Source organism: Oncorhynchus keta, chromosome 2, assembly GCF_023373465.1.
Source record: "Oncorhynchus keta strain PuntledgeMale-10-30-2019 chromosome 2, Oket_V2, whole genome shotgun sequence".
Lineage (NCBI taxonomy): Eukaryota > Metazoa > Chordata > Actinopteri > Salmoniformes > Salmonidae > Oncorhynchus > Oncorhynchus keta.
In genome coordinates, this window is record NC_068422.1 from 57,320,310 (window position 1) to 57,336,502 (window position 16,193).

General features: G+C 43.2%; 1 protein-coding gene across 2 annotated transcripts in view; it reads right to left on the reverse strand.

Annotated features, from left to right (window-relative positions):
• LOC118402907 (SH3 and multiple ankyrin repeat domains protein 2-like) overlaps positions 1–16,193 on the reverse strand; it is a 251,879-nt gene that overhangs the window by 142,301 nt on the left and 93,385 nt on the right. For both annotated transcript variants that reach the window (XM_052478931.1, XM_052478928.1), the window contains exons 3-5: positions 8,053–8,256; positions 2,348–2,419; positions 442–550 (exon numbers count right to left, since the gene is read on the reverse strand). In XM_052478931.1, coding sequence (XP_052334891.1) covers positions 442–550; positions 2,348–2,419; positions 8,053–8,256 — 385 coding nt within the window. The remainder of the gene's footprint in view (positions 1–441; positions 551–2,347; positions 2,420–8,052; positions 8,257–16,193) is intronic.

Here is a 16,193-nt window from a genome sequence, read left to right on the forward strand (position 1 = left end):
TGCTTTGTAGGAGAAGGAGTACATTGGGTTGGACTGATAGCGAAGGTAGTTTGTGCAGTTCTAATAGAGTATAAGTAACAGCAATTTCTCTGAACTCTGTAATGTTCATCTCCGCTCCCTCTTACCCTTTTCTTATCCCCTGTTGCTAACTCTGTATGCACCACACAGGGAGGCTTATGGCCTCTCTCCCCTAAGCTAATGGTACAGATCTCTGAGTAGAGTTGAGTCGAGTCGCCATTGATCTGTGTGTTAATTTAAAAACCAATTTGGATTGATCAGGGCCTAGGTTGTGCCGTCTTGGTAGTGGGTGGGAGGATTTAAATGTGAGGAGCCACGGGGGTATTTCTCAGCAGCATCTATCTTGTTAGCACTGTGATTATGTCAAACCACCTGTGTTCATGATGTGTGAGTGTGTACATGTGTGTGTGTGTGTAGTATTACCACCAGTCTCTGTATCCTGGTAGTTGGGGTCCAGCCCTCTCTCCAGCAGCCTAGATACTTTCTCCACCTGGTGGTGCTGGATGAGGTCCATAAACTTTCTCAAGTTGGCCTGGAGATGGAGAGCGAGAACAAAAGGAGAATTAGCGAGAGAGAGAGTGTCTCTGTGTGTGTGTGTGTGTGTGTGTGTGTGTGTGTGTGTGTGTGTGTGTGTGTGTGTGTGTGTGTGTGTGTGTGTGTGTGTGTGTGTGTGTGTGTGTGTGTGTGTGTGTGTGTGTGTGTGTGTGTGTGTGTGTGTGTGTGTGTGTGTGTGCGTGTGTGTGTGTGTGTGTGCATGTGTGGGTCAGAGATATGGAGGAGGGAGAACAAGAGGGACGTAAGAATGGGGAGAGAGGACAAGAGAGAGAGATTGAATGATTGGGGTGTGCTGATTGGAGCATGGAGTGCAAGTTGGGATGAGTGTTCTCATCTGCTTTCCGGGCCAGATATAAATAGATAAGAGAACAGCTCCCAAAACACAATAGGAAGAGAGGAGATGAGGAAAGGAGGAGAGGAGAAGAGGATGACGATGAAAATATGGAGAAGTAGAAAAGAGGGAGAAGGGAGGGAGGGCTGTTCGGTAGGAAAGGGTGAGGGAGAGAAGGAGAGGACAAAAATAAGAATCTTTGAAGAGATGGAGGTAGAGAAAGAGAGAAATGTGGGGAGGAGGAAAGAGCAGAACATAGTAAGGGGTGGACCTGTATACACCTACATCTGCTCCATCACAGAGTCAATCTATATGTGTCAGAAATACAATACATGGAACTGTACACCAGTATAGAAACCAGCATGAGCTCACTTCCCATCGTCTCTGTTTCCTTCTCCCTTCGTTTTCCATCGGATATTGCTCTCTCAATTCAGTATTGCTCAATTGGCCCATAATACAAAGGTGTGCACTGCTTTAGCATAAACACATTTATAACAACACAATTAGAAAGGAAAGGACACGCCATCAAGTTACTTTTGTCATTTACTCATTATTGTTATCTAACATGTGTAACGGATGTGAAACGGCTAGCTTAGTTAGCGGTGTGCGCTAAATAGCGTTTCAATCGGTTACGTCACTTGCTCTGAGACCTTGAAGTAGTAATTCCCCTTGCTCTGCAAGAGCCGCGGCTCTTGTGGAGCGATGGGTAACGATGCTTCGTGGGTGACTGTTGTTGATGTGTGCAGAGGGTCCCTGGTTCGCGCCCGGGTATGGGCGAGGGGACGGTTTAAAATTATACTGTTACACATGTATTCCTAATATTTTCCTCATACAGCCAGTGAACATTTTACCAGGGGCAGATATGCAAAATGCATATTTTGTGTGAGCACATGCACAAGGATCCAGGTAAAGTTTGGCACAGGCGAGTCATGAAATATACGTCCATTGAATAATAATCTCTGTGGTTGACACCTGTGGAGCAAATAACTGCCAATCTCCTCTCTCCATATCACCACATGAACCAGGGGCAGATATGCAAAATGCTTATTTTGTGTGGTTACGGGCATTTGTGCATGTGTGAGCAGATGCACAAGGATCCAGGTAAAGTGGGCACAGGCGAGACATGAAATATACATGACATGCCTCCTTGACTCTTACGGAAAGTAAAGAGTAGACATGCGGACTGGAGAGTAGAGAGTGGAGAGAGACAGGCAGACAGGATACTAGAGAGAGACTGCAGAGGCTAACAGTGATAACAGCTGACATAACTCAATATGTTTGTGTGTCTGTGTGTTGACAGTGAGATAAAGTGAGATACAGTGACACTCCAGCAATTCTGTTGCTCCCAACAGTGTGTGTATGTGTGTGTGTTTGTGTGCATGTGTGCAGTGAGACCCCAGCTGGTTGTTGGGACAGAGTGTGAAGTTTGTCCACACCACTCACCTTGGTGTGAAGTTTGGCAATCTGCTTCTCTTCCACATGGGGCTGCCTGTAGACTCGGTTCTTGTAGCGGAACTGTGGAATAGAGGATAGAGAAAACAATTGATTTTGGTCAATCAGTTATGTATGACATGGTGTCATGTAGCAATCTAATTGGTTGGGACTCGGGAGTAAAACTCTTTCAAAAATGGACCTCTTTATTTATCGATTGGCTAAAACAATGTGTCTAGAGGAGTGGCGCCTTTATCGATTGGCTGAGGGATACTGCAACATAAAATCTCTGGTACTGATTTGCTCACTTGATTGGAGCAAGATGCTTACAACATTAGAGTTGGGGGTTTGATTGATCCACACGGACCAATTATACCGTTTGGTTGAGGGGTACTGCACCCCATCTCTAAAAATCGAACAACTTTACTCATTGGCTGAGGAGTACTGGCCTTGGAGGTTGCCGCGCCATCATCCTCTACCTTGTTTCCAACACAGGGGGATCCTACCTCGGGTTCAGATCTACAGAGCTCCCCCTCATCGGACCGTGAGGGTGTCTGAGACTTCGTCAGCCACGATAGATTCTACAGCTGACTTGGGTCATTGGGCCCCACCTCCCATCGGTCCTCGAGGGGTCACCTAAACCAATTAAGGCAACAAAAATGTCTACTGTAGCTTTGCTGGCCTAACTTTTAATGGTAACTTTGACACCTTTTGGAAACAGAGGATGTTCTACAGGAATGACAGGAATTTGGTGCACGCATTTCAAGGCCGCGTTGAGACAATTACTTATCAGTGACTAACCCTGCGCAGATGATCGTTATCATTGTGTTGCTGAGTTGTTGTAGTGCCGCTGCAAATGTACATTGTTCAAGGGGAGTTGGAAATCATTATGTAAGTAACCTGATGTATGTTCCTCTAATTCCCCTGAATGCCTCTGTCAATCCAACAGCTATTGTCAGCAGGAATCACGCGGCTATGAACCTGAGTTATACTGTTAGCACTGAGGCGGTGTGCCCTAGTAGGAAGCCCACTGTGTGCAGTTCACCCTCCACTATCAGCTCAAACATAAATATCACTGTCTGATAAGCCTCCAAGTAAAGCAATAAAAGCAATCAAGTATCAAGCAATCGAGTATCCCAGAAAGCGCTAAAAATAGCCCACATTAACATAAGTAGCCTAAGATACAAGATTCATGAAATCGAGTAGTAACAGATAACATTCATATACTATCTCTGAAAATCACTTAGATAATATATTTGATGATACAGTGGTAGCAATACATGGTTACAACATATTCAGGGATGTGGCAGGAATGCCAAAAGGGGTGGTGTTGCTGTTTATATTCAAGTTTCAAGTTTTCATGTCACATGCACAAGTACAATGAAATGCCTTTCTTGCAAGCTCTAACCCCAACCAGTAATCAATACCAATGTAATACTAAAAATAACAAGGTAAAACAAAAAACCTGTTGGTGTCAGACTTGATGGTTACCTTGCGGAAGCAGAGAGAACAGGGGGGTTGAGGAGTCTTTAAGGATTTTCTGCGCTTTCCTTTCACACCGCCTGATATAGAGGTCCTGGGTGGCAGGGAGCTCGTCCCCAGTGATGTACTGGGCTGTCCACACCACCCTTTGTAGCACCATGCGGTCGAGGACGGTGCTATTGCCATACCAAGCAGTGATGCAGCCAATCAGATGCTCTAATGGTATGGTACAGCTGTAGAAGGTTTTAAGGATTTTGAAGGCCCATGCCAAACCTTTTCAACCTCCTGAGGGGGAAGAGGCGGTGTCACACCTTCTTAACGAGTGTGGACCAATTTAAGTTCTTAGTGATTTGACCACCGAGGAACTTGAAGCTCTCGACCTGTTTCACTACAGCCTCGTTGATGTGAGGCGTGCTCCCCCCACCATTTCCTGTAGTCCACGATCAGCTCCTTGGTCTTACTGACGTTGAGGGAAAGGTTGTTATTCCAGCCCCACAATGTTAGGTCACTGACCTCCTCCCTGTAGGGTGTCTCGTTGTCGCCGGTGATCAGGCCTAGCACCATCGTGTCATCAGCAATTTTGATGATGGTGTTGGAGTCGTGCGTGGCCACGCAGTCATGGCGTTAACAGGGAGTGCAGACACAAACCCGTGGGGCCCCCCTGTTGAGGGTCAGCGTGGCAGAGTTGATGTTGCCTACCCTCACCACCACGAAATACATTGTGACTTCAATGAAAGTTAACCAGAGACTCTGATGAACCCTACAGGATGATTGAGGATGATTGAGGACGATTGGGGATTCCAACAGACAACAATGACATACGGGCGTAAATACATATACATTGTACACACCGTTAGTGTGCAAAAGAATAGCAATTCAATGAATATAAGTTCCATCATTCATTGAATCAGATGGCTCATATTGGCAAGATTATCAAATTTAGGCTTAACATACAAACAACAAATTCTGAACCTACACATCCATACACAAGTGAACAAATTATGAAAGACAAGCACTGTAATTTTGAATTCCGTAAAGTGTCGAAGACGTGAAATAATTATTGGTGTCTATCAACAATAACAAGCCACCTGGGTCTGACAACTTGGATGGAAAATTACTGTGGATGATAGAGAATGATAAATGCCACTCCTATTTGCCATCTCATCAATCTAAGCCTACAGGAAAGTGTGTGCCCTCAGGCATGGAGGGAAGCAAAAGTCATTCTGCTACCCATGAAGAGCAAAGCACCCTTTGCTGGCTCAAACATCCGACCAATCCGCCTGCTACCAACCCTTAGTAAACTTCTGGAAAAAATCGTGTTTGACCAGATACAATGCTATTTCACAGTAAACAAATGAACAACTGACTTTCAGCATGCTTATGTGGAGGGGCAGTCAACATGGACAGCACTTACAGAAGTGACTGGTGATTGGCTGAAAGAAATTGAAAATAAGAAGCTTGTGGAAGCTGTTTTGCTAGACTTTAGTGCAGCTTTTGATATTATCGATCCGTAATCTGCTGAATCTGTGTTATGGCTTTACATTTCCTGCTATATTATGGATTTAGAGTTAACAGTCTAACAAAACACAGAGGGTATTCTTTATTGGAAGCCTCTCCAACCTAATCCAGGAAGAGTCGAACATTCCCCAAGGCTGTTGTCTAGGCCCCTTACTTTTTTCAATCTTTACTAACGACCTGCCACTGGCACTGAGTAAAGCCTGCGTGTCTAAATATGCTGATGACTCAACAGTATACATGTTAGCTACCACAGCAATTGAAATCACTGCGACACTTAAGAGCTGCAGTCAGTTTTAGAATGGATGGCAAATATTAAACTAAATATAGAAAAATACAAAAAGCATTGTATTTGGGACAAACTATTCACTAAACCCTAAACTTAAACTACACATTGTAATGAATAATGTGGAAATTGATCCAGTTGAGCAGACTCAACTGCTTGGTGTAACCCTGGATTTTAAACTGCCATGGTCAAAACATATTGATGCAACGGTAGCAAAGATGGGGAGATTTCTGTCTGTATTAAATCACTGTTCTCATTTCTTGACATTGCTATCAACAAAACAAGTCATACAGGCCCTAGTTTTGTCACACCTGGACTACTGCCCAGTCATACGGTCAAGTGCCACACTGAGGGACATAGGAAAATTACCAACAACGACGAGACGGCCTACAGGGAGGAGGTGAGGGCCCTCGGAGTGTGGTGTCAGGAAAATAACCTCTCACTCAACGCCAACAAAACTAAGGAGATGATTGTGGACTTTTAGGAAACAGCAGAGGGAACACCCCCCTATCCACATTGATGGAACAGTAGTGGAGAGGGTAGTAAAGTTTTAAGTTCCTCGGCATACACATCACAGACAAACGGAATTGGTCCACCCACACAGACAGCATTGTGAAGAAGGCGCAGCAGCGCCTCTTCAACCTCAGGAGGCTGAAGGAATTCGGCTTGTCACCAAAAGCACTCACAAACTTCTACAGATGCACAGTCGAGAGCATCCTGGTGGGCTGTATCACAGCCTGGTACGGCAACTGCTCCGCCCACAACCGTAAGGCTCTCCAGAGGGTAGTGAGGTCTGCACAACGCATCACCGGGGGCAGACTACCTGCCCTCCAGGACACCTACACCACCCGATGTTACAGGAAGGCCATAAAGATAATCAAGGACAACAACCACCTGAGCCACTGCCTGTTCACCCCGCTATCATCCAGAAGGCGAGGTCAGTACAGGTGCATCAAAGCTGGGACCAAGAGACTGAAAAACAGCTTCTATCTCAAGGCCATCAGACTGTTAAACAGCCACCACTAACATTGAGTGGCTGCTGCCAACACAATGACTCAACTCCAGCTCACTTCAATAATGGAAATTGATGGGAAATTATGTAAAATATATCACTAGCCACTTTAAACAATGCTACCTAATATAATGTTTACATACCCTACATTATTCATCTCATATGTATACGTATATACTGTACTCTATATCATCTACTGCATCTTTATGTAATACATGTATCACTAGCCACTTTAACTATGCCACTTTGTTTACATACTCATCTCATATGTATATACTGTACTCGATACCATCTACTGTATCTTGCCTATGCCGCTCTGTACCATCACTCATTCATATATCTTTATGTACATATTCTTTATCCCCCTACACTTGTGTGTATAAGACTATTACTGCATTGTCGAAACTAGAAGCACAAGCATTTTGCGACACTCGCATTAACATCTGCTAACCATGTGTATGTGACAAATCAAATTTAATTTAAGTTAATTTTATTTGATCAGACTGTATAGCTAATTATGTTTACATTGACTCAGTACATTTAGCTAGCCAGCTAACGAGCTATTAGAATTAACTGCTGACAAGATTAATGCCCAACTTGCTATGTCAAACTAGCTGTTTGCAGATGTAAGAAACACAAATGAATAGTGTAATTATAGAACACTAGTGGATTTATATTAAGAAGCAAAGTGAAAGCAGCGTTGTTGTCATCAACATTGTTGCATGTACCACATTCAACATGCAGACTGAATGCAATTGTCTCGTGGCCGATGAACAACAAGAGAGAGAGCGGAGAGAGTTGACTCAAGTATCGAAGTAAACTATACAAATGTACCTTTTACACGGCGTATCGCATTTAACAAACCAAACATTCAAATACGCGTATAGAAGGTAAAATAAACATCTAAACTGGTCCGTGCATGAATACCGGTATATTGTAAAATACGGTATACCACCCAACCTTAATCTCTCCTGGCTCAAAGTAGAGAAGAGATTGACTGCATCACTACTTGTCTTTGTGAGAGGTATTGACATGTTAAAGGCAACAAACTGTCTCTATGACTAGCACACAGCTCGGACACACATGCACACTCCGCAAGACATACTACCAGTAGTCTCTTCACAGTGCCCAAGTCCAGGACAGACTCTGGAATATGCACAGTACTACATAGAGCCGTGGCTACATGGAACTCTGTTGCACATCAAGTAACTCCTGCAGGCAATAAAATCAGACTTAAAAAACGGATAAAACTACACTTTATGGAACAACGCAGACTTCAAAGAGACACACACACATTTATATTGTTGTATGGTGACATTATACTGCCTTGGCAGCAGCTAATGGGGATCCATGATAAACAGAAATACAAATATCACAGCGTTTTAAATATGTAACAACTTCAGTGATTTGCTGGCACTGTACCTCCAGAGATGGAACTCCTTTGTTGATTGGCTGTGGGTATTCCAGGAGGAGGCGTTCTTCATCCAGGAACTTCCCGTCTCGTCCGTTCATGGCGGGCTGGAAGAGGCCGTAGTTCAACACATCCTTCAGACTCTGGTTCAGCGTGCACAGGATCCTCTGCTTGGCAACCCACACGGTTGCGTTTGGGTTGAACCGCATACATTTCTGCGTGAGGGGTTTGGGTTATGGTTGAAAAGGTTGAAAGGGGTAGGGTTAGAGAGGGAAAAATAGAGAATCATAGTCAAAAAAAAGGATCACAGACTTTCAGTTGTAGGCCAAGAGCCTGGGCTTGAGCATTCCCACGCAAAACCGTCACCGACATTTCCTTTACAAACACTTTACACACACCTACAAACACCTTTACACACACAAAACAATATCCTACAAACACTAATACAGATAAATACTTAAAGGGATAGTTCACCCAAGTAAAAAAAATACACATTGGTTTCCTTAACGTGTAAGCAGTCTATGGACAAGGTATGACAGCAATGCATGCTTTGGTTTAGTTCCACTTTCCACATGCTAACATTTTAGCATTTGTGGCACAAATCCCATTCAAGTCATGGGACCAATCTTAGCATTTCTTGCTCATCATGTCCAAATCATCCTGTTGTGACTTGGCTTCTGACAATAATCTGAAGACTGTTATTTATCTAATCAACCTAAATATGTTTAATTGTTACCCGATTAAATTAATCATTCAACAATTAACTCATTAGGATCTGGGGCACCACGAGAGCGGTTCTTTAACCTGTTACTCCTACCCCCTACTTTTTCGAACATTCTGTTAAAAATCGCGCAACATTTGAGCGCCATGCTGCTCATGCCAGGAATATAGTATATGCATATGATTAGTATGTGTGGATGGAAAACACTCAGACGTTTATAAAACTGGTTAAATCACGACTGTTACTATAACACAACGTGCGTTTCATCGAAAAGCGCAGGAAAATCTGATCACTGAAAATTGGAAAATATATCAGTGCACCACTTGCATGAATTGTCTATGGGAAAGCAAATTACCTGGAGCCGAGATTGCAATTCCTACAGCTTCCACACGATGTCAACAGTCTTGTCATTTGCCTAGGCTTTGTTTCCTGGTCAAACGAAGAAGAGACAGCCCATTTCTTCAGGTCTCCGGACCGGATATTTTGGTTGAGATTTACCCGGACATTATTTTCAGACGAACCCCTATAGAATATACATCGCCTCGTGATCAATTTGATAGCTTATTAACGTTTACTAATACCTAAAGTTGCATTACAAAAGTATTTCGAAGTGTTTTGTGAAAGTTTATCGTCGACTTTTTTAATTGAAAAAAATGACGTTACGTTATAAGACGCTATTTTTTGTCGTTTATCACATAGTCTTCATAGATCGATATCTAGGCTATATATGGACCGATTTAATCGAAAAAAAAAGACCCAATAGTGATTATGGGACATCTAGGAGTGCCAACAAAGAAGATGGTCAAAGGTAATGAATGTTTTATATTTTATTTGTGCGGTTTGTGTAGCGCGACTATGCTAATTATTTTGTTTACGTCCCCTGCGGGTCTTTTGGGGTGTTACATGCTATCAGATAATAGCTTCTCATGCTTTCGCCGAAAAGCATTTTAAAAATCTGACTTGTTGCCTGGATTCACAACGAGTGTAGCTTTAATTCAATACCCTGCATGTGTATTTTAATGAACGTTTGAGTTTTAACTAGTACTATTAGCATTTAGCGTAGCGCATTTGCATTTCCAGATGTCTAGATGGGACGCCTGCGTGTCAGGTAGGAGCAAGAGGTTAAAGAGTTACCATTTCCCAAACTAAACTCCAAAGGTCTTTACATATTACATCTATACACAGTCAACTTATTAATCATAACCTCTTATCATATCATCACTCTGAACAGTCGTAACCTCCTTGCATCAGCAAAAACTTGAGCATTACTTATGATTCAGTACTACATAAATTGGTTTAATGATTTATTTACTAGCTAATTAAAAGGTAACACAGGATGAACATACACACTAGTGGACTGACAACAATATGGCTGCTTCTTACAAAAGACATGGAGAGGGTGAGAGAGAGAAAGGGACAGAGACACTTAACGTTGTTACATTTTAGAGACTACTCTCACTGATAGCACTCCTATACTTTACACACGAACCACCGCCCGCTTGGAGTAAGAAATCATGAATGTATTTACGTGAAAAGCCTTGGTTTCTCTTGGTGGACAGGGCCATCTTGGATACACTTGTAAGGCGTACGCTTGTAAGGCTTACACTTGTAAGGCTCTGATCGTCCAAAAGGGGTTTCTTGTTGTTCTCCTCTGCCGTCGTCCGGTATCCGGTGACTTGTTGTGTAGTCCTGAACAGAACTACAAGTTTATTGTCCTTCCATTCACTCTGGAAGATGCTTCTTTGAAGATAGGCTAGCCAGCCGTGTCGATAGTTCCCAGCGGGGTGATGAGAGTAGCATACTGCGGTGGTTAGAAAGGAGTAGTAGAATGGTTCCACTTCAATTTGCTTTTCTAGATACTTTACTTAGGACAGCTAATCAGCCGTCCCAGTGATTGTCCAGGAGGTGACATTACCACCTCTACCTTAAGTATAACTATTATCTCTTATGGCTCCTAAAATCATGTCCCTCTCTTAACAAAAACACTTTAATTTTCATATTTCATGCACAACTCATTTTGAATGATATCACAAAATAACACACAATGTGACCATTCCCCACATTCTATTTTAGAAATATTGTTCCAGTACTCGCTTTAGAACGTGTTAGAGTTTCGACGGGAAAAGTCTTCTTAAAACAAAGGAACATTCCTCTGGTGAACATTGGAGGGAAATGCTGAATGTTCTGTCCTTTATTTACAATAGGGTGTGAGGTGTTAACCCGCACCAGTTCCCTCCTCCCCCCTCTGCAGCTGAGAGGGGGTCTGGTTAAAGTTGTTTATTGCAAAGCTGACCTGACCTATTTGGATCCTAACAGGACAGTCATGACAATCCGCAAGTATCTACATTTTTTTGTGAAGTTCAACAATCTCACTTATAATTGATTTGAAATAATACTAATATCTTAACTTGAATGGGATTTGTGCCACAAATGCTAAAACATTAGCATGTGGAAACAGTGCAAGGGAAACTAAACCAATGTATGGATTGCTGTCATACCTTGTCCATAGACTGCTTACAGGGTAAGGAAACCAATATCATTTTGTAATTTGGGTGAACTATCCCTTTAAAAAACATTTCCCATACAAACACGTCCCATATATTCTCTAAGTGCCACAGCCTCAGCTATGGCGCAGGTACAGCATGACTCAGTCACACCATACCACCCCACTGACCCCTCTCCTGCACCCAGCCAGATTACCTCAGAGCTGAACAAACAAGCAATACAGCTGCATCTGCCAGACCTGGCTGAATCAGAGAGGATTATGGGCCACGGGCCGTGTCATTCAGTGTTTGTTTGTTTGTTTGTGTTTGTCTGTGTCTGTGTGTGTGTGTGTGTGTGTGTGTGTGTGTGTGTGTGTGTGTGTGTGTGTGTGTGTGTGTGTGTGTGTGTGTGTGTGTGTGTGTGTGTGTGTGTGTGTGTGTGTGTGTGTGTGTGTGTGTGTGTGTGTGTGTGTGTTCACCTCCGAATCTGCTGCTCAGCTGGTGATAGTGGACCTGTGCCTGTGATAAAGACTGAGGCTGATGAACACTCTCTGAACTCTACCCATAATCCCCCCCTGGCTGGCAGCAAGTAGGTGAGGAGGAGATGGAGGGATGGAGGGATGGATAGAAGTGTACAGGAACAGATGTCTGGTACCTGTCTGTGGAGAGACAATGGGCTGTTTCCGCCTGGCTGAGGACCATTCCAACAGTACAGTATGTTACTTTGCTAGTACATCTCCCATCACGTTCCATTATGCTCCAGCTTCATCATGAGTGCATCTCAGAACAGTAAATAGGAAGGTTCGGTTTCAGGAGAAACTTTATGTAATGTGGTCCTGTGTGCTTCAGTTGGTAAAACATTGTGCTTGCAATGCCAGGGTTGTGGGATCAAATAAAAAATCGAATAAAATATTCCCACAAGTTCGATTCCCACAAGGGACCAGTTTGAAAAAAGTATGAAATGTATAAAACTCAATGCTGTAAGTGAATCTAGATAAGAGCGTCTGCTAAATGACTAAAATGTTTTTTTTTTAAATGTAATGAAATGGAACGGTAACATTTCAAGGAGAAACTTTATAAAATAGTGAAGTAGCTATTTAACAGTGAAATGGCTGAAATGGGTTTGAAGTGCAACTCCAGCAGGCGTGGCATAGGGATGGAGAAAGAGAATAGAAGAGAAAGAAAAAGCAGAGAGTTTGTCACTGGGAAATACATCAACATATGTACATGTAATCCTCTTTTCAATTCAAAGTGCTTTATTGGGATGGGAAACATATGTTTCCATTGCCAAAGCAAGTGAAATAGATAACAAACAAAAGTGAAATAAACAACAATAAATGTACAAAAAAATTCAAAAAGAATAGAGACATTTCAAATGTCCTATTATGGCTATATACAGTGTTGTAACAATGTGAAAATAGTTAAAGTACAAAAGGGAACATAAATAGACATAGTTTGTTTTTACAATGGATGGTCTCTCTCTCTCTCTCTCTCTCTCTCTCTCTCTCTCTCTCTCTCTCTCTCTCTCTCTCTCTCTCTCTCTCTCTCTCTCTCTCTCTCTATCTCTCTCTCTCTCTCGATAACACACACACAGCCCACTGATGTTAAAACTACAGTCACCAATGGATAAACCGATCTAACGAAAACATCCAGTGCACTCACAAGCCCATGCTAATATAATGACTCAACATCAATGAATGGTAATTCAAACTAATACGTAAGTTAAGTAATTTGAATATATATGAAAGAGGAGGAATAGTTAATCCCAGTACCTTTATTTATTCAACACTATAGGGTACAAAACGACCTCATTTCAGATGCTCTTATGTGGGTGGTCTTGTACTGTGTAATTTGTGTGTGTGTGTGTGTGTGTTGTACTGTGGGGACGTGTTGAATTATTAATCCGTGTTAGTTTTCCTAGTGGACTATGTGACCCAATCATGTGATCAAATACCACAGCTGAGCACTCAGTTTTGATGAATTTGGAATTATGGGTATTAGCTGACACACACACACACACACACACACACACACACACACACACACACACACACACACACACACACACACACACACACACACACACACACACACACACACACACACACACACCTTTCTCTCTACATTCTGTACCAAAGCCCATGTATGTCAACAAAAGTTGACCCTGAAGATTTCCACCCCTTGTGTGACCCACTCACTCCCTCCCATAATACCTCCCCTCAAATCAAATACAATTTTATTGGTCACATACACATGGTTAGCAGATGTTAATGCGAGTGTATCAAAATTATTGTGCTTCTAGTTCCGACCATGCAGTAATATCTAACAAGTAATCTAACAATTTCACAACAACTACCTTATACACACAGGTGTAAAGGCATGAATAAGAAAATGTATATATATATATATATGGATAAGCGATGGCTGAACGCCATAGGCAAGATGCAGTAGATGGTATAGAGTACAGTATATACTGTACATATGAGATGAGTAATGTAGGGTAAACATTATATAAAGTGGCATTGTTTAAAGTGACTAGTGATACATTTATTATATCTAATTTTAATTATTAAAGAGGCTAGAGATTTGAGTCAGTATGTTGGCAGCAGCCACTCAATGTTAGTGATGGCTGTTTAACAGTCTGATGGCCTTGAGATAGAAGCTGTTTTTCAGTCTCTCGGTCCCAGCTTTGATGCACCTGTACTGACCTCACCTTCTGGATGATATCGGGGTGAACAGGCAGTGGCTCGGGTGGTTGTTGTCCTTGATGATCTTTTTGCCCTTCCTGTGACATCGGGTGCTGTAGGTGTCCTGGAGGGCAGGTAGTTTGCCCCCGGTGATGCGTTTTGCAGACCTCCCTACACTCTGGAGAGCCTTGCGGTTGTGGGCAGAGCAGTTTCCGTACCAGGCGGTGATACAGCCCGACAGGATGCTCTCGATTGTGCATCTGTTAAAGTTTGTGAGTGTTTTTGGTTACAAGCCAAATTTCTTCAGCCTCCTGAGGTTGAAGAGGCGCTGTTGCGCCTTCTTCACCACTCTGTCTGTGTGGGTGGACCATTTCAGTTTGTCTGTGATGTGTACTCCGAGGAACTTAAAACTTTCCACCTTCTCCACTACTGTCCCGTCAATGTGGAGGGCCCGAGGGCCCTCACCTCCTTGTTGGCCGTCTCATCTGTGTTGGTAATCAAGCCTACCACTGTAGTGTCATCTGCAAACTTGATGATTGAGTTGGAGGCGTGCATGGCCACGCAGTCATGGGTGAACAGGGAGTACAGGAGAGGGCTGACAACGCACCCTTATGGGGCCCCAGTGTTGAGGATCAGCAGGGTGGTGATGTTTTTTCCTACCCCCACCACCTGGGGGGGGGGCGGCCCGTCAGAAAGTCCCGGACCCAGTTGCACAGGGCGGGGTCGAGACCCAGAGTCTTGAGCTTAATGACGAGTTTGGAGGGTACTATGGTGTTAAATGCTGAGCAATAGTTGATGAAAAGCATTCTTACATAGGTATTCCTTAGGGCAGTGTGCAGTGTGATTGCGATTGTGTAGTCTGTGGAACTAAGCAAATTGAAGTGGGTCTAGGGTATCAGGTAGGGTTAAGGTGATATGATCCTTGACTAGTCTCTCAAAGCACTTCATAATGACGGAAGTGAGTGCTACGGGTCGATAGTCGTTTAGCTCAGTTACCTTAGCTTTCTTGGGAACAGGAACAATGGTGTCCCTCTTGAAGCATGTGGGAAAAGCAGACTGGGATAGGAATTGATTGAAAATGTCCGTAAACACACCAGCCAGCTGGTCTGCGCATGCTCTGAGGACACAGCTAGGGATGCCGTCTGGGCCAGCAGCCTTGCGAAGGTTAACACGTTTAAATCTTTTACTCACGTTGGCTGCGATGAAGGAGAGGCCGCAGGTTTCGGTAGCAGGCCATGTTGGTGGCACTGTGTTGTCATCAAAGCGAGCAAAGCTTAGCATGTTTGATTGCCTTGCGGAGGGAATAGCTACACTGTTTGTATTCGGTCATGGTTCCAGTCGCCTTGCCCTGATTAAAAGCAGCGGTTCGTGCTTTTAGTTTTGTGCGAATGCTGCCATCCATCCACGGTTTCTGGTTGGGGAAAGTTTTAATTGTCGCCGTGGGTACAACATCACCGATGCACTTGCTAATTAACTCGCTCACCGAATAAGCATATACATCAATGTTGTTGTTCGACATTATCCGGAACCCAGTCCATGTGATCGAAGCAATCTTGAAGCTTGGAATAGGATTGGTCGGACAAGCGTTGAACAGACCTGAGCACAGGCGTTTCCTGTTTTAGTTTTTGTCTATAGGCTGGGAGCAACAAAATGGAGTCGTGGTCAGATTTGCCGAAAGGAGGGCGAGGGAGGGCTTTGTATGCGTCGCAGAAGTTAGAGTAACAATGATTCTGAATTTTTACCAGTCCGGCTCGCGCAATCGACATGCTGACAAAATTTAGGGAGCCTTGTTTTCAGATTAGCCTTGTTAAAATCCCCAGCTACTATAAATGTAGTCTCAGGATATGTGGTTTCCAGTTTACATAGAGTCCAATGAAGTTCTTTCAGGGCCGTCGAGGTGTCTGCTTGGGGGGGTTGTACACGACTGTGATTATAATCGAAGAGAATTCTCTTGGTAGATAATGTGGTCTACAACTATCCCAAGGGAGTCATAACCGTTCCATATTTCAACAACATGTTTCCCATTTATAGTGAGCAGAGAGACAGAGAGAGATAAAGGGGAGAGACAGAGGAAGTAAGGGAGAAAAATAAACAGTTAAGATTACAAAGAGAAACAGAGAGAGATGGACATACTGTATAAGCAAGAGAGTGTTGAGTAGTGGAGGGACAGAAAAACAGTTGTTCATTGTAGGTGTTCCCTCCCTCCAATTCAAAAGGACTTTATTGGCATGGGAAACACATGTTTACATTGCCAAAGCAAG